Below are 25,032 nucleotides of genomic sequence, written 5' to 3' on the forward strand. Positions count from 1 at the left end.
TTCCCTCAACTCTAGTCTCTTCTTTAAAAATGTTTACTTAGAAGTCCTCCATTTCATTAAAGGTTAATTTCCCCATTGAAGAATTATATTCAGTTTTGTTTGGCAAGTTATTCTTGTTTGTAAGTTTCTACCTTTTGCTTTTTGAAGTGTCATTCCAACCTCTTTGCTCTTTTAGAATGGCAGCTGCCAGATCTTGTGTGATTCTGACTATGGCTCCTCAATACTTGAACCCTTTTTTTTCTGGCTGCTTGCATTATTGTTTTTTTTTTTTAAATTTTTATTTATTTAATTTATTTAATATATTTAGTTTTTAGCATTGATTTTCACAAGAGTTTGAATTACGAATTTTCTCCCCATTTCTACCCTCCTGCCTACTCCAGGATGGTATATATTGTGGTTGCCCCATTCCCCAGTCAGCCCTCCCTTCTGTCACCCCACTCCCCTCCCATCCCCCTTTCCCTTCTTCTCTTGTAGGGCAAGATACATTTCTATGCCCCATTGCCTGTGTATCTTATTTCCTAGTTACATGCAAAAACATTTTTTGTTTGTTTTTGAACATCTGTTTTTAAAACTTTGAGTTCCAAATTCTCTCCCCTCTTCCCTCCCCACCCACCCTCCCTAAGAAGGCAAGCAGTTCAACATAGGCCACATGTGTATCATTATGGAAAACCCTTCCACAATACTCATGTTGTGAAAGACTAACTATATTTTGCTCCTTCCTAACCTATCCCCCTTTATTGCATTTTCTCCCTTGACCCTGCCCCTTTTCAAAAGTGTTTTTTTTTGATAACCTCCTCCCCCTATCTGCCCTCCCTTCTATCATGCCCCCTTTTTTATCTTCTTCCTCCTTCTTTCCTGCAGGATAAGATACCCAATTGAGTGTGTATGGTATTCCTTCCTCAGGTCAAATCCAATGAGAGCACGGTTCACTCATTTCCCCTTACCTGCCCCCTCTTTCCTTCCAACAGAACTGCTTTTTCTTGCCACTTTTATGTGGGATAATTTACCCCATTCTATCTCTCCATTTCTCCCTCTCTCTCAATATATTCCTCTTTCATCCCATAATTTGATTTTTTATCATACCTTCATATTCAACTCACTCTGTGCCCTCTGTCTATATATATATGTATATATATATTTTCCCTTCAGCTACCCTAATACTGAGGTCTCATGAATCATACACATCATCTTTCCATGTAGGAATGTAAACAAAACAGTTCAACTTTAGTAAGTCCTTTGTGATTTCTCTTTCTTGTTTACCTTTTCATGCTTCTCTTGATTCTTGTGTTTGAAAGTCAAATTTTCTATTCAGCTCTGGTCTTTTCACTGAGAAAGCTTGAAAGTCTATATTTTGCCTTGGAGCATGATACTCAGTTTTGCTGGGTAGGTGGTTCTTGATTTTAATCCTAGCTCCATTGACCTCCAGAATATCATATTCCAAGCCCTTCGATCCCTTAATGTAGAAGCTGCTAGATCTTGGGTTATTCTGATTGGGTTTCCACAATACTCAGATTGTTTCTTTCTGGCTGCTTGCAATATTTTCTCCTTGATCTGGGAGCTCTGGAATTTGGCAACAATATTCCTAGGAGTTTTCTTTTGGGGATCTTTCTGAGGAGAAGATCTGCGGATTCTTTCAATTTCTATTTTACCCTCTAGCTCTATAATATCAAGGCAGTTCTCCTTGATAATTTCTTGAAAGATAATATCTAGGCTCTTTTTTGATCATGGCTTTCAGGTCATCCACTAATTTTTAAATGATCTCTCCTGGATCTATTTTCCAGGTCTGTGGTTTTTCCAATGAGATATTTCACATTGTCTTCCACTTTTTCATTCCTTTGGTTCTGTTTTATAGTATCTTGATTTCTCATAAAGTCACTAGCTTCCACTTGCTCCAATCTAATTTTTAAGGTAGTATTTTCTTCAGTGGTCTTTTGGTCCTCCTTTTCCATTTGACTAATTCTGCCTTTCAAGGCCTTCTTCTCCTCATTGGCTTTTTGGAGCTCTTTTGCCATTTGAGTTAGTCTATTTTTTAAAGTTTTGTTTTCCTCAGTATTTTTTTCAGTATTTTTTTGGGTCTCCTTTAGCAAGTCATTGACTTGTTTTTCATGGTTTTCTCATGTCATTCTCATTTCTCTTCCCAATTTTTCCTCTACTTCTCTAACTTGCTTTTCCAAATCCTTTGTAAGCTCTTCCATGGCCTGAGACCAGTCCATGTTTTTCTTGGAGGCTTTTGATGTAGGCTCTTTGACTTTGTTGACTTCTTCTGGCTGTATGTTTTGGTCTTCTTTGTCACCAAAGAAAGATTCCAAAGTCTGAGACTGAATCTGAGTGCGTTTTCGCTGCCTGGCTCTGTTCCCAGCCAACTTACTTGACCCTTGAGTTTTTCGTCGGGGTATGACTGCTTGCATAGTAAAGAGTATTTTGTCCCAAGCTTGAGGGGCTACACTGTTGTTTTCAGAGCTCTTTCTGTACATCCAGCTCTGCCACACCAGCACTCCTCCTTCCCCAAGAACCCCCAAACCAGACCTGACTCGGATCTAAGCATGCTCTGCACTCCTGCTCTGATCCACCACTTAATTCCTCCCACCAGGTGGGCCTGGGGCAGGAAGCAACTGCAGCTGTAGTTCTGTAGCTGTACTTCCTCTGCTGCCCCCCGGGGCGGTGGTCGAATCGTGAACTCCTTCCACTGTTCCCAGCAGCTTTTCCCACTAACCTTCTCTGTTGTCTTTGGTGTTTGTGGGTTGAGAATTCTGGTAACTGCCACAGCTCACAGATTCAGGGTGCTAGGGCGTGTTCCGCCCGGCTCCTGGTCTGGTTGGTCCTGCCACCACCCACGCTGGGCTCTGCTCCCCTTTGCTCCCAACTCTGTGCCCCAGCAACCCTCCAGGCCGTCCTGTGCTGTAGCCCTGCTTCCCTCTGCTATTTTGTGGTTCTGCAGTTCTAGAATTTGTTCAGAGCCATTTTTTATAGGTTTTTGGAGGACCTGGCAGGGAGCTCAGGCAAGTCCCTGCTTTCCATCCGCCATCTTGGCTCCACCCCCTCACATTATTATTTCTTTGACTGAGAGCTCTGGGTCTGGGCTATAATGAATGCTCCTTGGAAGTCTTCATTTTGGATTTCTTTCAGAAGGTGACAAGTGGATTTTTTTTTCTAATTTCTTTTCATCTTTTAGTTCAAATAAGACTGGGCAGACTTCTTTCATGATTACTTAAAATATGATATCCAAGGATTTCTTTTTTTGATCATGCCTTTTTAGTAGTCTGCTAATTCTCCTATTCTCTCTCCTTGACCTATTTTCCTAGGTCAATTGTTACTGTTGTTTGTTTTTTAATATAAGATGCCTTACTTTTTTTTTTCTATTTTTTTGATCTTTTGACCTTGTTTTAATATTTCTCGTTGCCTTGTGGTGTCACGAACTTCTGTTTGGTCCATTCTAATTTTTAGAGAATTTGTTATTTGCGTAAGGTTTTATACTTCAAGCTAAGCTGTTCTCTTCAAAGTCTTTCTTCTAAAACTCATTTTCCCCTCACTCCTTTCCTGTAAGGCTTTTATTTCATTAATATCCCTTGTTCAACTCTTCATTTCTTTCAGGAATTCTAGTTGACCTTGTAGCCAAGCTGTATTTTTCTTTGATGCTTTACTTGTAAATATCTCAGAGTTATTCTCTTCTCCTAGGCCTATGTCTCCTAGGGCCGCTGGCACTAGGGACTTTGTCATGGGATTTAACATGGGAGACAAAGAGATGAACTCTTTGTCAAGGGGACCTTTTTTTTTTAACTCATTCTTCCAGTCACCTCAAATTGGAAATTTGTGTTAGGGCCATGCTCTGGGAACTTTTAGAAGGAATATCAGGGCCTTGTTTGGTCCTTATTTGTATTGTCTGTGATCCTGCTGCTGCTTTCTCCAAGTATTTCATGTTGTGTTCATCAGTGTGAGAAATGATGGAAGCAGTTTTGTTTCCACAGAGTTGAAAGTATCCCTCTCCCCCTCCTCCCCCAGCTTTAGCGGAATGTAAGTCAGGTGACTGATTAGAACCAATTCTAATCAGAGCTGTGACCTAGCAGAGACCAGGCTTCTGGTCCGGTGAAAGGTTAGAGGCTTGTAGGCATGTTTACGTGAGCCATTTGAGGAGGGCGTGATGTAGGCAGTCAGGGGGTTGCATCTGGCCAATGAAGAGCCTGGTGGGAGATTCGAAGTGGGGGGTCAGTAAAAGGACTGGTGTCCATCTGAGTCCTTGTACTCCCCTTACTCTGTTCAAGGGACGTACCCATTTATTCAGAACAAATAAATGTAAAATATAATTAAAATGTTCCTGGCTTCCCAATGAGTTTTGTTTATTCCTAGACAACGTGAGTATATTTATAACAATCAAGGATCTCAGGAGTGGCTCAGTCTGGAAATCGGCAGGGTTTCAGCATTCCCTCAGTACTCTGGTCTAGGCAGAGTTTGATCACTTCCTTCCTGTTCTGTTGTGTAAACTCCTGACCCCAGTTTGAGTCTGGGCACCACAACTTATCCTTCATCAGAGATCCAATAGACTGTTGATAATCCCAGATCCTGTCAGCTAACCGGAAGACTAGCTCTAGAGGTTCAATGCATCATAACTTCAGGCTCTCCCTTGGCCTGAGCTTCCCATCCCATTCAGCTCAGTACTGGTGTGTGAACCCATTATGAGTCACAGCTCTTTGCCTGTTACACTGCCACAGCACCAAGTTGCAATCTTGCTCCTTGCCACAGCTCCCTGCCTCCTCCGTCCACACTGGATCTGTGACCCAGCTCTGGGATCCAAGTGATAACTGCCAGCTCACTTTTATTGTTGCTTCCTTCAAGGGGCCTGTACAGCATGAGGACCTATCCCTACTGGATCCATGACCATTTCTTATTATTCTGGTACACAGATGTAGACCCAGTCCAGCCCCCATTCTGGAAAGCTCTGCATGTGGAGCTTTCCTGGCTAGACAGCCCTTCACTGCCCCCAGGCCTCTGAATATCTCCTTTTTCTGACCTGGGCTAGAAAAATAACTCACTGTGGTTTTGCCTTTGATTTCCCAGGCTACTCAGTCTGGTGCTCTTCCCAGATACTTGTTGGAGTAGTTGTAGGGGAGTAAAAGGTAGCTAGGCTTTCCTCCTCCTCTCCCATTTTTCCCAGAATGCCCATTGAGTGTTTTTTTAAATAAAATAATTCTGCTTAAATTCCTTATCCCTGATTTATTGATAATTATTTTTTTTTTAAGAATCCTCATCCAGCAGAAAGAATTGTTCAGCAAGTATTCATTGAATATACCCAGTAGCTAGGTACTCTTGGAAATACAGAAGTTATTTAAAAATTAGTTAAATCAGCGTCTGTTTCACCAGATATTCATACCTTAGTGTGAATAATTGTGTGCCACTTAATTGTGTTCCACCTAAAATCAACCATGGAAGGCATGGAAATTATGTGACTGAGATAGAGGGACAGGTAATTTTGGAACATGAGGAAAAAGCAGAAAGAACAGACCTGGATGGGTCAATATATGGCTTTGGAATAGGTAAGAAAGGGTGGGGGCCCCCAAATACTTTATATTTTCTTTTAAGTTTTGCCCAGGGCCAACTCTGCCTCTTCTCTTCTTCCAAAACATCAAATAGAGCTTTCCACTCTTCAGAAAGTTGGATCTTCCCATCATAAAACAAGTGTTGGAGACTCATGTGTTCTTGCCCCTTGCTAAAGGGGATGCATGACCAGAGGCTCCTAGTTGGTCTCTTAATCCTTTGTGAAGGGCACCTAGGGATGTAGTAAGTAGAGCACTGGCCCTGGAATCAGCAGAACCTGAGTTCAAATCCAGCCTCAGACACTTGACACGCTTGCTAGCTGTGTGACCTTGAGCAAATCACTTAATCCCAATTTCCCTGCCTTCCCCCCTCCCCCAAAAAAAATCCTTTGTGAGAGTTGGGTGTTTGCTGAGGCTAAAGTTTTGTGAAAGATGAACTAGGAAGATCCACTCCCACAGTGGGCTAAATAAAAAGCCTCTCTAGACACACTCTCTTTTGAGGGGTATGGTCAATGTCAAGATGTTGAAGTTTCAAAGACCCCTACCCTGAGGGCTTCCTGCCCTCGAGAGCCCCTGAAGGGACAAGAAATTTTGGTGGGAGAGTGTAGAGAACCTTGAACCTCTCTAGCCTTGGTATATAAACCTTCCCACATGCAAAGGGATATATGTTCCAACTGCTAGAATGGTAGTTCATCTCATGTAATAAAGGACAAGCGTCCCTTTTACTTTTCTACCTCACACATCTTCTGTGATTTCACTTTAGTTGCTTTCTCCCTTCCTGATCAGTGAGCTGGCTCTATGGTAAAGTATGTAGGATTTTGTAAAGCAGAATTATGTACAGGGATATTTTGTTTTCATGCTTGCTGACATTTGTGCAATTTAGGGGAAATGTTTCCTTCTTATTCTTACAAAAATATTTTATTGATTCTCCTTTTTTTTACATGTCTATCACTTCTTAGTGATTTCCTTTAATCCCTAGCCCCAAGAAACAGAGCCTTCCCTCATAGTCAAGCAAAATAAATAAACATATTGATCATGTCTAAAAATGTATGCTTTATTCTTCAATTCTACCACTTCTTTGCCAAGAGGCAAGAGACATGCTTCATCAGACAATCAACAAACACTTACTAAGCACCCACTACATGGGTGGGGCACTGGGGATACAAAGACAAAAGTGAAATAATCACTTCCCTCAAGCAGCTTGTGGGAAAATTCTGTACTTTACATTAGGCATAAACCAGCATAAAACAGCATACTTTACATTTTAGGCATAAACAATTTTGGTAAATTTAGAGAGAAGAGACCAATGCCAGGGCTCTGAAAAATCTCCCTTACCACATGCAATTTCAGATTTGTAATTATGGCATTCTTGGAAAACAAGAAAATTCCAACAATGAGATAAAATTTAAGTTATAACACTCAGGGCAAAATTCAATTAACAAACAGAGCAGTAATTTTTTCAGTTATTTCTCTAAAATCATTTAATTTTTCTTTGATCCTCCCCCTTTAGGTATTGGCCTTTCTAGTTGATTGGCGGTGACCTCATGAGATACTTACATTAACTGAAATATTTTCTTATTCTGATCATTACCCTAATTCAATCAAGGTGGAGCAATCTTGGCCCCTTGCCTTTGTTCTGTCACAGCTATAATTTCTTAATATTTCTAAAATATGAAGCAGAGAGAACTTCATAAGTTTATATTCTTTTGGAGGAAGGAGTGTGTGTGTGTGTGTGTGTGTGTGTGTAAGAAAAGGGATTGAATAACAAAATGTTAAAGTAACTTAAAAAAAAATGAAGCCACAGCAAGTAATGCCTTTACAAAGTAGAAACAAGCCCCTTGAGTGAACTGGAAAGGTAGCAAGACATAGGATGAAGAATAATAGGCCACACATCCAGGTGACTTTTTTTAATGTTATCTTTATTTTTTTTCTCATTTAATTTTATTTTTCTCAATTACATATAAAAAAATTTTAATGTTCATTTTTTAAGATTTTGAGTTCCAAATTCTTTCCCTCTCCGCCCAATTCTCGCCGCTCATTGAGAAGGCAGGCAATTTGATATAGATTATACATGTATAGTCATACAAAATATTTTTATATTAACCATGCTACAGAAAACACAGAACAAAAATAAACCAAGAATAATAAAGTTTAAAAAAAATCTGCATTCAGATTCCATCAGTCCTTTCTCTGAAGGCAGATAGCATTATTCATCGTGAGTCCTTTCAGATTGTGTTAGATCTCTGTATTGCTGGGAATAGCTAAATCATTCATAAGTGATTATTGTACAGTATTGCTGAGAATTAGCTACATCATTCACAATTGATCATTGTACAATATTGCTAATTTTGGCTGCATTGGTTTTGTGTAAAACTTTTTAAATTTGATGTAATCAACATTATCCTTTTTACGTCCTATAATGCTTTCTATATCTTGTTTGGTCCTAAATTCCTCTCATCCATAAACTATTCCATGCTCCCCTCATTTCCTTATGGTATCACCTTTGTGTTTAAATCATGTACCCATTTTGATCTTATCTTGGTATGCAGTGTGAGATTGATCTTTGCCTAATTTCTGCCATACTGCTTACCAGTTTTCCCAGCAGTTTTTGTCAAATAGTGATTTCTTGACCAAAAATCTTGGATCTTTGGGTCTGTCAAGGGACCTTTAAAGTTCAGTTTAGTAAGTCTAGGAGGGACTCCTGAAAAGGAACCCCAATTACTGATAACACATGGAGGTAGAGGCAAGGGAGACTCTGAGAAGCCACTAAGAGCTTGGAGAGCCAAAGTTTGGTCAGAGGGAGTTGCCACAAAGGAAGGGACCAGGATTCTATGAGCAGTTCTGTTGGGTTCTAGGGGTGCTAGGAACCCCGAAATTCCAGGGCACAGGGCAGGGGTCTGCCTCGAAAGAATTTGACCACTCAAGCCTTCTTTCAGGCAGAGACAAGGTTCATTGTGTCACCAATAGAAGCAGGAAGGATTCTAAGAAGCTACACGTTTGATGATTGATATTTTTATACAGAAAAACTGTGGGAAGATCTGGATGGGATTAAGGAGTGGCAAATAGCCAGCTGTCCAGAAGTAACAGAGAAGGGTTCTAAATAGTGATTAAGGAATGTCAAGTAAGCTAATTAAGTAATCAGGGTGGACTGGGGTGGGCCAGATGTCTTGGGCAGAGGCACCAGTGATCTGGACTACTGAAATTTGTGGGAAAATTCAAGGGCTTTTTCTTTTTAGGGGCCCCATAGCCCCATCCCCATCAGTTTTTCTTGGGCAGATGAGGCACAAGAAGTGTCAGAACAGGCGCTATGTTGCTCAACCTAATATTACCTTTGAAGTCCCTGGTACAAAAGTGGTGTTGCTGAAATAACTCCAGCCTATAGACTCTCTTTTTCCCCCCTTGGGCTCCCCTGAGGAAGCCTAAAAATTTACCTTTAGGTTCTTACCTTTCTTTGTTTTTAAATATTTATTTTATCTTTAAAATTGTGACAGTCATAAGCCTTTGCTAGGATGGGTATACATATTGAAAATGAGAAGGAAATTTAAGGGGAAACATCTCTAGAGAAGAGGGAAAGAGATCTAACAGAAATATTTTGTCAGAGCAGTGGAGGGAGAAGTAGGGTTAAAAAAGTGAGAAAATTACAGCTCCTCTGATATAACTTCCCAGAAAAGAAAAAGAACATTTATGCAGTATAATGACTATACTCTGGTCTTATTCTCCCAGAGCCAAACTTACCCTGAGGGGTTTGTCTTTTACAAAGGGATAATTAATTCAAAGATCCAGCATGAACAAACATTTTCCTTAGTAACTTGGGGACATACTCTCCCTTGTACTATTTAGGTTTGGGGATGTGTATCAGTAAGGCAGTAATAACAATGTAGATGATAATTTTCAAAATGCCTATGTGGTTCTGTATCGCAAAGTATATGAGACTCTCCACATAGAAGGTAGAAGAAGTAAACCAGCTATTCAGACACCAGAGAACCATATCCCACCAGCCATTTATCCACTCTATCAGAGAGGCAAAGCATTCCATACATAATATCACAACATAGAGTCTCACCATCCCAAAACCTCTCAGTTCTGTTTCGGACATTGTTGAGTTTGAGATGCATACTGGCCATCCATTTTGAGGTATCACATAGGCAATTGGTAATTCAGGACTATATACTAGGTCTGGATATAGTAAGAAAACTACTGGGGTTTAGTGACATTATGATTTATCCTGTAGCCATTATTTCAAGGGGAAAAGTAAGACTAGAACCTGATTAGATATAACTGTCTTACACTTGCAGCTGTGGTATGACATACTCCATACCCTATAAGAAAAAGCCTTTTATTATAGAGAAAGTACTCAGAATTGCTCTAGTTGGAATATTGTGTGAACGAATCTTTCTCCCAATAAAATATGAGTTCTTTGAGGGCAGAGACAGTTTCATTTTTATCTTTGTATCTCTATAGCCTATCATAGAGTTTATTAATAAATGCTTGATTTTATTCATTGATTGTGAGAGGAGGAAAAGTATGAATGAGTGAACATGCTCTGGAGAAATCTCAAACTTCAGCCTTCAAAAAATGTGATGAACTCTTTTCCATGTGACAATTATTGTTTTCAAGTATCTGTCTCCATTTTCTCTACAGGTGAAATTATCCAGATAATGGAACAGAAAAAAGAATTCACAAAAGAAGCTATAGTAGACACTCTGTGAGTAGCTTTCATTTTGAAGGGCAGGTGGTGCTGTGCATAGGATGCTGGGCCTATAGTCAGGAAGAGCTTAGTTCAAATGTGGCCTCAGACACTTACTAGCTGTAGGACCCTGGGCACTAAATCACTTAACCTCTGTTTGCCTCAGTTTCCCCATCTGTAAAATGAGAATAATAAAAGCACCTACCTCCCAGGGTTGTTGTGAGGATCAAATGAAATTATGATTATAAAGTGCTTAACATAGTGCCTGGCACATAGGAAGGGCTATGTTATCATTATTATTTATTTGACCATGTTAAACAGAGACATTTAGAAATAATGAGATATCAGTGGGAATAAATTGACACAATTAGCCTAAATTAACTTGAGGCCTGGGATTGAACACTTAACACAGGGTCAGGGAAAGAGGATTGTCTGGCTGTGACTCTAGTCCCTATTTGGGGGATATTTACAATATTATATAATATAATAATATTATATCACTAGGCTATTCCTAGTGATTCCAGCATGATACTCAGCAGTTTCTCAGAGTGGAAAGTCATAAACTGTATCTGAGTGAACAAGAAGATGAAATTTTCATGAGGTCAGCTGAAGATTAATGATAGCTGACATAGTATAGCTGTATTATTCCAGCCAAATGTAAGTCTGAGGAACCTCCACTAAGAAACAGAAGACCATACTAGAAACATCAGGAATACAAAAGGAAGTCTCACTTTTGTAGTCTTTGAGACTTAAAGCTACTTCAAACCAGGCCATTCTCATAATATTAGGGACAGCATTGATATTCACTTTGGACACCACCCTAGTTAGTAAGGATTTTAGACTTTGTTATTTCATACCCAACTTCTAGAGGAGGAAGAAAAACAAAAAAAGTAGACCGTTTTCAGAAATACAGGGAATCATGTGCCCCCTATGAAAATGGGTGTTTTCTCTCTTATTTCTAGAACTTCTTTTCTCCTGAACACTCCCCATCCCTGATTACACACAGGTTCCTTCATCAGAAGAAAGACTAAATCTTTTCTGTCATGTCAGTAAAGGATGGAAAGTTGAAATGTAAGGCTCTGCTGGGGCTACAAGTTCCAACCATCTTTGGTCCAGTGCTGGCAGACAGTCATTGTATCAGGTTGCCCCTAGGTTATAGTTTGGTTACAGTTTGGCAAGTTTCAATTCTATAAATTACATGAAAGCTGACAATGTCCTTTCCTCTGTAAAGCTTTCAGTAGATGAGATTTTGTTATGTGGTTTCCCTTTCTACAAAAAACAGCTTGCAGAAAACCCAGTAAAGGAAGCAATGCCTTCATGTGACATGAGGTCAGAACAGAAAATTCAGTCATGAGACTTTTCTTCTTTTTTTTTTTGATTTTACAGTTTACCAGTGTTTATTGTATTTTAAACTTCCAACCTGCTGAATGTACCTAATTTACACCTGAACTAGAAAACATAGTGATACTGATTCTTTTTTTAAAAGTAAAAAAAAAAAGTATGCTTTAATCTGTATTCAGACACCATCAGTTCCTTGTGTGTGAATAGATAGCATTTTTCATCTTAAGTTCTTCAGACCATTGTATTGCTGAGAACAGCTAAATCATTCAGAGCTGATCATCTTACAATATTGCTGTTATTTTGTATATATAATACATTTCACTTTGCACCAGCTATGTAAATCTTTCCGGATTTTTCTGAGAGCATCCTACTCATCTTTTATTTTTTTCATATTTTAATTAATTTCTTTTTAGTTTTCAGCATTCACTTCCCCAAGATTCTGAGTTCCAAATTTTCTCCCCATCTCTGATTACTCCTTCCTCCAGTCTGCCCTCCCTTCTATCACTCCCCCTTTATCTTATCCCCTTCCCTTCTATTTTCCTATATGGAAAGATAGATTTCTATACCCCATTGCCTGTATACCTTATTTCCCAGTTGCATGTAAAAACAATTTTTAACATTCATTTTTAAAACTTTTGAGTTCCACATTCTCTCCCTTCCTCCCACCCCACCCACACTCATTGAGAAGGCAAGCAATTCAATATAGGTTATACGTGTATAGTCATGCAGATCACTTCCATGATAGTCATGTTGTGAAAGGATAACTATATTTCCCCCCATCTTATCCTGTGCCCCCCATTTATTCTGTTCTCTCCTTTGACCCTGTCCCTCCTCAGAACTGTTTCTTTCTGATTCCCCCTCCCCCAATCTGTCCTCCCTTCTGTTATCCCCTCCTCTCTTATCCTCTTCTCCCCTACTTTCCTGTAGGGTAAGATAGATTTCCATACCCAATTGAGTATGTATGTTCTTCACTATTCTTTATTTGCCTAGAAGAAGGTCCATTTTCCTGTAGTTTCCTAGAACAACTGAAATTTAAAAAAGAATAGCAAGCTATATCTGTGCTTTCTCACTTTCACAGTTAAGCAATCATGAATACCTCATATTGGGAAAAACTACAAGAGTGTTTTCAAAGAACGTAGTATATTCTTCTGCTGTGCTTTTGTCAATAATATGGTATGAGACTTGAGCATAGTGGAAAGAACCCATGTTTCTAGTTTTGGCCTTGTCATAACTCTCTATAAAACCTGGGTCTGTTTATTTGTTTGTTTTAAATCTATCTGTAAAAGAAAAACATTGAATTCTAAGGTCCCTTCTACCTCAAATGTCTGTGCTTCTTTAGACTTCAAAATTATTTGTGGTAGGGAGCATGAGTATTATTCCTGTAAATAAGTGGAGGTAGAGCTTACACTCTCACAATATAAAGACCCACCTAATAAAGTGAGAGTCTCCCCCAAAATAATGATAGTACGTTGGAGCTACAACTCTTAAACTCTGATTTCCTTCGGAAACAAATAAGAGACCATATGCCACCTGAACATCATTGAGCTTCATTTTTTGCCATCACTTGCCCTTTTTTCGGATGAGTTGTAAGAGGGATTGTTAGTGGCTTCATTTTAGAACTCTCTCTCTATGTGTTTTTCAAGGTTTGGTGAGATAAAAGAAGGAGACACAGTGAGTGATAGTGTGACCAGGTCAGATGGCTACTTGGAGCACATCTTTAAATATGCAGCCAAAGAACTGTTTGACTTGGATATCAAGGAAATCACTTACAGAACATTGAAGTAAGTGCAGTTTGGGTGTGGGTAGACATGGAATTCCCCAGAATAACATTTCCACAGAACTTGTGGCAGTAACTAACTGACTGGGACAATAAAAACTTGTTTTTGAAAGACAACTGATATTGAAATGTGAAGTCCTCAGTCACCCCAAAGTCAGACTGTTTTTTAGTATGAAGTCACAGTATAAAGACCTATTTCTTGTATTTCCTGTAATTTGCCACAAAACAATCATTTGAGACTTTTTTCTTTGACAAGAACCATAAAATTAAATGGCAAAACTACTGTTATACTTCCTTTTCTTCTGCTGGCTATTACAAGAAGCCATTTTCCTCCAAACCTCTAGTAAAGGGCCCAGTGCTCAACTGTCCAGCATGTAGCCAATTTGGCCACATTTTGGCCAAATTTTTAATTTTTTAATTTAAAAAGCTAATTTATTTATTTTTAGTTTTCAACGTTCACTTCCATAAGTTTTAAATTTTTTCCCCCTCCCCAAGATGGTATGCAATCCAATATAGGCTCTACGTGTGTGTGTGTATGTGTATGTATGTATATGTATATATGTACGTATATGTATATTCTCCTATTAAACATATTTTCACATTAGTCATGTTGTATAGAAAAATTGCAATGAATGGGAGTAACCATGAGAAAGAAAACATAAAACTCTTTTGTTTTTTAATAAGGCACCCCATACAAACCCAATTAAGACCTGACTACTAGTCCACTGCTACTATTGGATAGCTACCCTCATGTTTTGTAACTATTACACGTCTCATTTAACATGCATTGGTATCTTATCCCTCTACTACAATAAGCCCTTGAGGGTAGACACTGTGCCTCCCTCAGCATAGAAGCAACTCATTCTTCGTTTTGGCCTGCTGCAGAGGATGGCATTTGTACGCTGCATATATTTGAAAAATGTTTGTTATATGCTAGCAGATTTAGGTCAGTGACTAGTTGTAACTGTGTCCCGTATCATGTAAATTTCTTGTTATATGGCCCATTATTGGAAAAATTGGGTAACCTAATGTCTCCAAATCTACTCGGTTTTATAGAAACAAGGATTTCCAGGAGATCACTCTGGAAAAAAATGGGGAGATAGTGCTACGGTTTGCTGCTGCTTATGGCTTTCGAAATATCCAGAACATGGTCCTGAAACTTAAAAAGGGCAAGTTCCCATATCACTTTGTAGAGGTCCTGGCCTGTCCTGGAGGTAAGAATGAAATAAAATAGAATAAGCCCTATTTACCTCTACAGTGTGGCTAGGTCATTGCCCAGGACACTCCCTTGTGCTAAAGGTTCAGCCTGTGAAGTGTAATTATGAAATAAGGAAGAGCCTCAGTTTTATAGGAGCCTTGACATTTTTTAAAATAAATTTTTATTTTATTTTACTTTTGTTCCACTCTATCCCTACCCCCACCTTCTCCAGAGAGCCATCTCTTTTAACAAAGAATTTAGAAGGAGACAGGAAGAAAAATGATGCTCCACAAAACTAGCTAGCCCATTCCAAAGTCTGGAGTGGCTCCTGCTGCCCCACCTGGTGGCCTCCCGCTTCTGGTGGCAGGCGTCTTCTCGTGTCCCTGCTTTTGGGGATCAAGCATTATCAATTCACATTATCAATTCAGAGCATTCAGTTTTGATTGTTTTGTTGTTCTTTCCATTTACATTTGGGTAGTCGCTGTACATTGTTTTCCTGATTCTGCTTCACTTTGTATCAGTTCATAGAAGTCTTTCCATGCTTTTCTGCATTCATGTTCATCATTTTTTTTTACAGCATTACATTACATTCACATACAACAATTTGTTTGGCCAATTGATGAGAGTCTACATCATCACCACTTCCTTGCTACCACAAAAGTGCTACTAATAAATATTTTTATATGTGAAAGAACCTTGAAAATTAGTCTCCTTTCCTTATGTCTGATAAAGCAACTCCCTTAGTTTGACAGGACCAATATGTAGGAGTATTTTGCTCTATAGCAAGGGTTTTTAATCCCTGATAATCTTTTTAAATCTATTTTGATAATTGTATTTTAATATAATTGGTTTCCTTTGTAATCTTAAATATTTTATTTTATGCATTTTAAAACACTCTTTGAAGGGGTCCATAAGCTTCACAAGACTGCGGAAGAAGTCTGTGACACAACATGGAGCACCTCCTCTGTAGAATGATGTACTCAAGAAGCAGTTAATCTAGAACAGTCACTTAATGTTCATTTAGTCCCTTTGATTTCTTTACCTTCTCACCAGCTGTCTTCTCACCCTGGAGAGATTTCTTCTTTTGTGCTCACTCTCCTGATTGATAACTTCCTAGCTCAGACTGCCATTTCAGGAGGGGGCCCTAACTGTGCTTACTCCACTCCCTGCTCAAGTCACTGGACTTCTCTGTTTCTTCACCAGCTACCTTGTGGCTGCCCAAGTACTTTTCTTCCCCTTTTAGTTTCCCTTTATGCATTGTCTTTCCCGGTTAGAATTGTTTTTGTTGTTGCAGAGACTTTAAAATTTCTTTTCAGTTCCAAATTCTCTTCTTCCCCCTTCCCCACGCATTGAAAAGGAAAGAAAAAACAAAAGCTATTACAAATACATATAGTCATAAAAACAAATTTCCACATTAGCCATATTTTTTTAAAAGGCAAAAAAAAAGGAAGGTAAAGTAATATGTTTCAGTTTGTACTTTGAGTCCATCAGCTCTGTCTGGAGGTGGATAGCATGTTTCATCATGAGCCTTTTGGAATTGTGGTGGATTATTGTGTTGATCAGAGTCTTTGGAGTTGATTATCATTACAATATTACTGTTACTGTACACACTGTGGCTCACTTCACTTAGCATCAGTTCTTACAAGTCTTGACAGTTTTTTTCTGAAACCATCCCCTTCATCATTTCTTTCTGATGGATTCTTTATGAATACAATAGTATTCCATCACATTCATATACCAGTTGGGTATATGCCATATACTTGATGGGCATCCGCTCAGTTTCCAATCATTTGCTAACATAAAAGGGCTGTTATAAACATTTTTGTACCCATGAGTCTTTTCTCTTTTTTTGATCTCTTTGGGGTATAAAATCTAGTAGAAGTATTGCTGAGTAAAAAAGGATATAAAGATAATAGCTTTTTGGTTGTAGTTCCAAATTGCATTCCACAGTGGTTAGACTAGTTTAAACTCCACCAGCAGTGCATTAGTGTCACTGTTTTCCTACATTCCCCCTAGCATTTGTGATTTTAGACAATCCGATGGATGTGAGGTGTCATCTCAGAGTTGTTTTAATTTGCATTTCTCTGATTATTAGTGATTTAGAGCATTTTTTATGTGGCTTCTGATAGCTTGGATTTCTTCTTCTGAAGACTGCCTGTTTATAACATTTGAATATTTATCAATTGAATAATGATTCATGTTCTTGCCAATTTGACTCAATTTTCTTTATTTTAGAAATTAAACCTTGATTAGAGAAAATTCCTATGAAAAATTTCCGTTTCCTGCTTTTCTTCTAATTTTAGCAGTATTGATTTTGTTTGTGCAGAAACTTTTTAATTTTATGTAATCAATTGTCCCCTTAACCATCTGTGAACCATTCTGCCCCCTGTTTGGTCATGAGCTCTTCCCCTATCCATAAATTTGACAGATAATTTCCCCCATTGGAATTTAAGCTCCTTGAAAGAAGGGACTATCTTGTTTGTATGTATATCCTCAGCATTTAGCACAATCCTGGCAAAGAATAAACAACAAATGCTCCATCTATCTATATGTCTATCTATCCATCTATCTATCCATCCATCCATCTGTTTATCTAATCAAGTCACTAAAGGATGAACAATGGCGTCACCATATCCCTTCCTGCCACTATGTGGCACTTAACCCTTATGCCTACTTTTGGGAAAAAAATATGTGGGATGTTCTCATGCAGTTTACAAAGCTATAACTGAAGGGACAGAGTTTTTTGAAACAGCTCAAATTCCAAGACAAAATATTATTTATTTTAATTAAAATTGTATATCCCCCACAAACTCTCTAAGGAACAACATTCTCCCCATCCAAATCCATTTATCAGTTTGTTAATTGAAGGAAGTCCTTTGACTCTGATGACAGTATAATATTAACATAAACATTTGTGTTCAATCAGAGTTTTGTTGCCTTTCAATACTAACTTTATTTATGTTGTTTGTCATTGTGTTTATTATTATTTTGGTTCTACTTTCTTCATTCTGCATCAACTTCATATAATGCTTCTCATAACATAGTACACTTTAATCAAGGCACCTGGTTCAGGAAATATAGTCACCACAACTACTGAACTTAGAGCTGTGAATACACTTTGTGATTTGGGGTGCCTGTACCCCAGTTGAAAGGCACTTCCAGCACCTACTTAACTTTTAAGGTGACCAGAAAGAAACTTAAAGCAGCAATAATCTGAGAATTCAGTGATATCTACTATTGTAGATATCATGTCATTCCCAGAACACCAGGGCATATTTTGTGACCTCCAGGTACTGCCTGTCTGTGTCTTCTTCAATGTGTTGAACTGGCTGCTGTGCCTTTCTGACTTAACAGCCACTTAGCATCAGGCCAGTTTAGTATTGCTGATGAAATAGCCTGATGCCACAACTTGACAGTTCAATCAGTTATTGACATTGGTAGGAAGAAGAAGGAATGACCGATGTTTTGATGTATCCCAGAAAGTGTTGGTGCCCCAGTAGAGAACAGTTCCTGCATTCAGCCTGATGGCACCTGACTTTGACTTGTGATGGAACTGTCATCTTACTGTGGTATGAGTATTTTTTTGCAGCTCCTCCATCTAAACCTTTTTATTCTATGTAATTCTTGTCCTGTGTCTTTCTACAAATTCTTCAAAAAGGATTTACTCAACATGCTGAAGGCCTTCTTATGTTTCTTTTAATGTTGCATAGATACCACTTTAATACTCAGGCTGATTGTCTGTTATTCCTTGCTTTTACTTTATGAACAGTCACTTTGTCTTTGATGCAGAATCATAGTTGTCAGTGTATTATAAGCCAGCCTATAATCACCATGTTCCTTTCCATTATCTTTTACAACCTTTGTTTATATAAATTACTTTTGATAATTAATAATTAACTTTGAAGTTATCATGTAGAAAATGGATCAGAGTTATCCTACTTAAATTCCAGGAGTAGATCTAGGAAATTAGGAGGTAGATTCCTGCTAATTAGGATGATTTTCCTAACAATAATTGCCTCAAAGTGAAAAGGGCTGCCTCAGGAAGTAATAATTTCCATATCACTAGTAGTCCTCACATACAGGCAGGAAATAATTTGCTAAAAACTTTGTAGAATGGATTCTTGCTTCAGAAAAGGGTTAAATCACCCTGAGACCCCTTCTTACACATAAGAAGATGGAAACTGAATGTCTCTATATTTATATTAAGGTACAGGAGTGAGGGATACTACATCCTTCACCAAGCCTGACAAGTAGTCCTTTCAAGCTAAAACTGTTTTTTTAAACAAAATATGCTTTTGACTTTATTGTATGTGTGTGTGTGTGTGGGTATGTGTGTGTGTGTGCATGCATGCATGCATGCATGTGTGGGCTCATGTGTCGGTTTGTGTTCTAAAGGATGCTTAAATGGCAAAGGTCAAACTCAGACTGAAGATGGAAAACCAGACAAAGCACTGCTGAGACGAATGGAAGAAGTGTATGCTGAGATCCCTGTGCAGCTTCCAGAAACTAACACATATGTACAGAGACTATACCAAGAGTGGCTAGATGGTACAGACTCCCCAAAGGTCCTGGAAGCCCTACACACCACTTACAGTACTGCTGAACCCCCCACAGATAACATGGATATCAAGTGGTGACAACAAAGTTGGTAAAAGGACTTACATGTGTAAATGACACTGGAAATATTCTATGCAATCAGGAACACATTCTTTGGACTTTAATTATGAAGAAGTTGGGTTTTTTCCCCTTAAATTCCAAATACTTTTTTTCTTGAAAAGCCTATTGTCTCTTAGGTCTTCTGTTTTCTCATTTAGCTTGGTGCTGTCCTCATAATTGGTATTTGAACAGTACCTTTTGTCAAGGAAGAATGATTTCTCTGAATTTAAAAAATATTCCTTGACCTAAGGATTATTTTAAAGATCCAAGACATAAAGACAGTCAATGGTGCTCCCTTAGCCAAGACCAAAATTTTAAAAAACAATTTAAATTTAAAACTTATAATAAAGAGAAATGATTGAAAAAGCTTCATGTAATTATTCCTTGCAAAATGTATTCAGGAACCCAAAGATCAGTAGTTTAATGCAATGCCAGGAGTAAAAGGGTTTGTTTACTATCAAACGGAATAGATTTTCAGATCGAAACATGCATCATAAACCATTTCAAGGCCAGGAATTCTTCTCTCATTGGAAGAAGAGGCAGGAGAGGGAGCAGGATGTGAGTACAGGGGCCCAAAGCCTCTCTGAAGAATCAAGGGCCAGAGCAAGTAAAGAGGTAGAGGAGCCACCATGAGGGCCTGTGGGGATAAGGCCCAGGGTATAAGGGATGAGGTAGTGTGAATCTTCTGAGGTCGTTGTATGTATGTATTAAAAAAGGGAAAAGGTACAGCTTTGGGAGAAGGCATCACTGGTCAAACAGAAAAGGAAGAGGGATACCTGAGCCAAGAACCCATGGTAAAAATTTTTTTTTGAGTGGGACAGGTAGTAGGGGAGGAATTGTCATAAATAGGCATGTGAGGTTTGGGGATGTTCAGGCTCCTGGGTGACATAGAGCAGGAACATGAAGACATCCAGAAGAAGGCAAAGCCACACAGGCCGGAAGAGAGTCCAAGGGATTAGGACCCTCCCACCACATTTCACAGCCTCCCTTGTGGTACATAGACCCTGTGTGGTGCCCTGGAGGAGGTCCAAGGAAAAGCACAATACCAATGAATAATTTACCAAACCAGTTAGCAGAGTCAGCATTGCATTTGACTGATTGTGAAAGAGATGGAAAATATAAACAACAATCCTATAATTTATGGAGAATAACCTCGATTTCACTATAATCCTTCAGACGCAAAGAAATGTTCTTAGGATTTCAATAGAAGACAGTGGAGGTAGAATTAAAGAGTACATAGAGACTTAAGGTAGATGTTGACTATCTTTTAGCAGAGACCTGCTTCTCCAAAGTAATTGAACAAAACTTTGTCATCAGAATTGGACCTATAAAAATAACTAACATTTTCTGCTTAGAAATTTTTACTAATTTTATGTTTTAAATAAAATGCTCTCCAAAGAAATGCCTATAAGAACCTAAGACATTCTAGGAAGCAGTTGTTGAAAATGGAAAACAGCATTGGTCTGGGAGTAAGGAAACCTTGGTTCTAATTCTGACTACTGTAACTACCGGTGTGACCATGAGTGAATCATTTTTACCTGTTTCATTGTCTGTAAAATGATGAAATCAAACTAGTTGATGTCAAAAATCCTTTTCAACTCTACTATTTCTGAATTCTTTTCCACAGCCCAACCTTTTTTAGTGCCATCTTTACTTTTCTTCTTCTCTATTGCTCTGTTGGCAGCTTCCAAATCAAAAGGGTTTTTGTCTCTTTCATGCAAGTGAAATTAATTTATCTATTCATGCTCCATAAACCATTTGTGTAGCATAGTCTACCTCTCATTCACTGCAAATACTTATAGTTGTAGCCTTTCTATTCCTAAATAGAAATAGGGATTTCGAGGTTGGGGGGCAGAGAAATAGATGTAAGGAGTTAGTTGCAGGAAAGTAGTCTGGAAATACACAGTTCAAAATAATCAATCTTTGACTGGATCCAGTAAATTCTGTGCAAAAAAAAACCTGTAAGTAAATGAAAATTTTTCTCAACAGCCTTTGGAGATTGTCAAAATAAGTTTGGTTTCAACCGTTATATTTATGGTGATCCTATAGCCCCCGCCTCAGTGTAACTACCACCTTGTATGATTAGATTGATTAGATTAGATGTTAGATGTTTGTTTTATGCACCTGTGTTTCTTCATATGATAGATGATTATGTATACTGTGATATTACATATATGTTAGATCTGTTATATGCATGGTTTTTATTTTGTCCTTTTTTTCTCTCTAAAAGCAACTCTCCAAGTAATAAAACATAAGGGATAATTGTGGAGAACTAATTAAATAGTATAATTCTCCCCAGTAGGGGTTAGACCTGGAACCAGATTCAATAAACAAATCAACAACATTGTTAAGTACCTGCTTTTTGCCAGGCACTTTACTAAGCTCTGAGGATACAAAGAAAAAAGAAAAGCAAAATCAGGTGTATGCTATTTCACCATCTTTTAAGTCCACATGCCCAAATGACCCCTCTATGGTGCTTCTACCAAGCTGTAGCCTAGAAACAAGATGAAAAGGAGGAGCAAAGAGGCTGTTCCATCTCTTCTCAGTAGGCCTGGGACATCAGGACTTGGCACTGGGTACACATGACAACATCTTCACATTGTTCCTCATGCTATTGTTTTTAAACTGAAATCCAGGAAGCTATTTTTAATAATTAATGTCAGTGAATGAAAATAGGACTGACTTAGAATAAAACCTCTTCACAATATCTAGCACATACCCCAATTTCCTACTCCACATAGAGGTGCCTAAGGCAAAGACAAGTTGTGACCCAGTGAGTTGAGGACCTCTCCATTTTAATCTCTTGAGGGGCATGTAATGATGTTTGCCACATATCTGATTGTTAATCCTGGCTTTATATGTTCGTTTGCTTCTGGTTAAATAGCAGAACTCTAGGTATAAAGGAGGGAGTGAAAATAGACTCATAGAGCTTTCTTCCCTGTATCTTTCCCCCTCCCTTCTACTCCCATACTTTATTTGTATTCTTTTGGTTGGAATTCAAATTCTAGATGGAATTTGGTGGTCCTACATCTTATAATGTATTCTTGGTAGTGCTGCTTTTAACCTATACTGTGATCATCTCATAAAGAGGTAGGATAAAGCTATTGATGAGATATCAACCTTAGAGAGGAGTGGAGATAACTTCCTACAGACTCTTCAACCTGTGTATACTTTGGTGTTCTGTAATATACTGTACAAAAAGGCAAAATAAACTTACTCCCATGATAGCAGACCTTTCTAGTAGCCTCTGTTGGGTGTTATATTTGAATGCTGTTCTCTGAATTCTGGTGCTATGTATCTCAAATGGACAATGGACATGTCAAATAATATATTTAATTGTGACTAGCATTTTATTATATCACCTAGCCCAGAGTATGGCCCCATAAGCACCTACTACTTAGTAATACCTTACATTTATAGTTACATATCCTTTCACATTCACTATTTTAGTTGGGGCAGCAAGGTGATGAAATGAACAGGGCACCCTGCTTGGAATCAGGAAGACTTATCTTCATGAGCTCGGATACAGCCTCAAACACTTACTAGCTGTGTGACACTGAGCAAGTCACTGTTTGTCTCAGTTCCTCATGTATAAAATGAGCTGGAGAAGGAAATGGCAAATCACTACAGTATCTTTGCCAAGAAAACCCCAAATGGGGTCACAAAGAGTTGGACGTGACTGAACAACCACAACAGTCTTAGTTGACTTTTTCTTGCTAGCTGTGGTCAGGATGTTCACCTTTACACCAATCTTGCAGTAGAGGAGAATGCTTCCTGTGAGTAGCCTTATTTTATACTGTATGATAATGGACAGAGCTAGACATAGAACTTAGAATTCCCGATTCTAGTTAATGTCTCTCCAGTCCTACTTCATACCTTGTGTCTACTTGTTAGTTATAAAGGAGGCCCTTCTATCACCTGTCTTTTCTAGCAGACGACTATCATAGGTTAGAACTTCATAGCTGAACCTCAATAGTCTTTCTTTATAGAGTATATAAGCAGCATATAGTCATATACTTTGAGACTTCAAATGTAACCCAAAAAGGTCTTGGGAAGTCTGCTGACAGATTCAGATTAACATTATCCAGCATTCCTCTCTCTGAGTTCCATTGAATTCCACCTTTGATTATGAGACAGTTTTCTGGGAATAAGCTGACAATGGCAGCCAGAGGACAAGTCATGTAACACAGCTGTAGGGTGGGTGTCTGGTGAAGCAGAATGATGACAAGAAGAAAGCATCCAGATAAAGGACTGTGGGAATTGGGCACTAGTAAGATGAATAGGCCAACGACCTGCAGCTCCTAGGGTGGTAAGAAATGTTCCTAGGTAAAATAGTTGTTCCCCTCCCCCTCCTGGGTGCTGGTAAACCTTTCTACTTCTTAGAGAAAAGCCATAAAACCACTTACCCTCTTTCTAGTTGCAGTAGAAATAGCCGTGTTTCAGCTTTCTTTGTTATCTGTTGCTTCTCTTTACCTATTATTAAAACAACAATGATTCTGACCCTGCTTGTTTATTATTCATAATAATATTACTAATAATGGGAAAGATTATAGAAGTATTATGCCACCCCATCCATTTTGTATTTCCTTTAGTGGAACAGGAGCTGAGCTGTGGGCAGGAGGCAGAGAAATCCCGAGAGTTATAGAAAGCTGCTAGTATTTCTGAATCTTGATATAATTCATTCAGGATTCACTTATGCACCTTTAGTAAATTACCAGTTCCCAAAGGAGTCAGCTGTTCATTGGAAAGCGGCTGCTAAGCCTTGGCAGTTTAGCCTCCTCCTGATGACTTCGAACCCAGTCCTTGCCTCTGTGGGGAGGAGAGGAAATGAGGACAGTTGGTAGTCACGGATGGTGAGTCCAACTGAAAATATGCAGTTGGCCTAGCTGTGCCTTCATGCAATCTAGCAGTGGTACTAGGGCCTGATATCACTTGTGATCTCCCACCCCCCTCCACAGAACCCAGAAAGCTAAACAACAATCACTTTTGATGTTGACTTTACAGAGAGTAGTGTAAGATCTAGAACTGTTATTGAACCAAGCTTAACCAGAGTATGGGCCTGGCAGTTGCGGCTTTTCATGTTGAGTTTAAGTTATTGCTCTGTCATTCTATGTAAATATAGGATGAAATTTGTACTTTTTTGAAGAATCCCAATCTTGGAGACCAAATCATTACATTTTTTTTTTTTTACTTTTTTTGTGGGTTAGGTAATTAAGATTCAGGGAACAAGAATCTAACATTCCCTTTGAACTTTTAGGGAAGTGTAATAGAATCTGAACAGGACTTGAAATCAGAAGATAACGGTTTTAGTCCTGGCTCTTCCTCTTTCTCTGACTGCTTACTGGCCTGAAATTCTCTCTACCAGCTAATCGAAACAAATCCTATAACTTGAGTGGCCCACTGGAAGATTTACCACCCCAATCTGAGTATTCCATTCTATTTGTCTACCTTCTCTGAACTTCTGTGGTAATTGTGGGCTATACCATCCTGTGGGTTGAAAGCTGTTAGCTCCAAAATAGGGGAGAAGTGTTCAGTTTCAGTTCACATGACCAGGAAGATGGCAGATTATTCACTTTTTCCAGACCTTTAACTCTCAAACCCTTAAAAAAAATACACCAGATATAGAATAATTGCCAAGGAACCCACAGAACAAAGGAGAGAAACCTATAAGGTAAAATCAGCAGAAGTTAACACCAAAAAAACTCTATACTTTAAGTATATACTTAGCTACCCTCCCCCAAACAGACTTCAGGCTTCTGGCATGGACATAAAGCTGACAGGGGGTCCATCTTGGTATCCACCTTGCTGTAGAGATGCACCTTACCCATTGCCTCCACCTCTTCCT

At 38.7% G+C, this 25,032-nt stretch overlaps 1 protein-coding gene across 1 annotated transcript in view; it reads left to right on the forward strand.

The window, feature by feature from the left end:
* The window catches only part of NARF (nuclear prelamin A recognition factor), an 85,088-nt gene extending 62,676 nt beyond the window's left edge, over nucleotides 1-22,412 (forward strand). Inside the window, exons 8-11 of the mRNA XM_036765816.1 lie at nucleotides 10,170-10,233; nucleotides 13,200-13,337; nucleotides 14,390-14,547; nucleotides 18,927-22,412. Of these exons, the coding sequence (XP_036621711.1) occupies nucleotides 10,170-10,233; nucleotides 13,200-13,337; nucleotides 14,390-14,547; nucleotides 18,927-19,168 (602 nt within the window). The 3' untranslated portion in view covers nucleotides 19,169-22,412. The remainder of the gene's footprint in view (nucleotides 1-10,169; nucleotides 10,234-13,199; nucleotides 13,338-14,389; nucleotides 14,548-18,926) is intronic.
* The last annotated feature ends 2,620 nt before the right edge of the window (nucleotides 22,413-25,032 follow it).

The sequence above is a fragment of the Trichosurus vulpecula genome, chromosome 7 (assembly GCF_011100635.1).
Source record: "Trichosurus vulpecula isolate mTriVul1 chromosome 7, mTriVul1.pri, whole genome shotgun sequence".
Classification (NCBI taxonomy): domain Eukaryota; kingdom Metazoa; phylum Chordata; class Mammalia; order Diprotodontia; family Phalangeridae; genus Trichosurus; species Trichosurus vulpecula.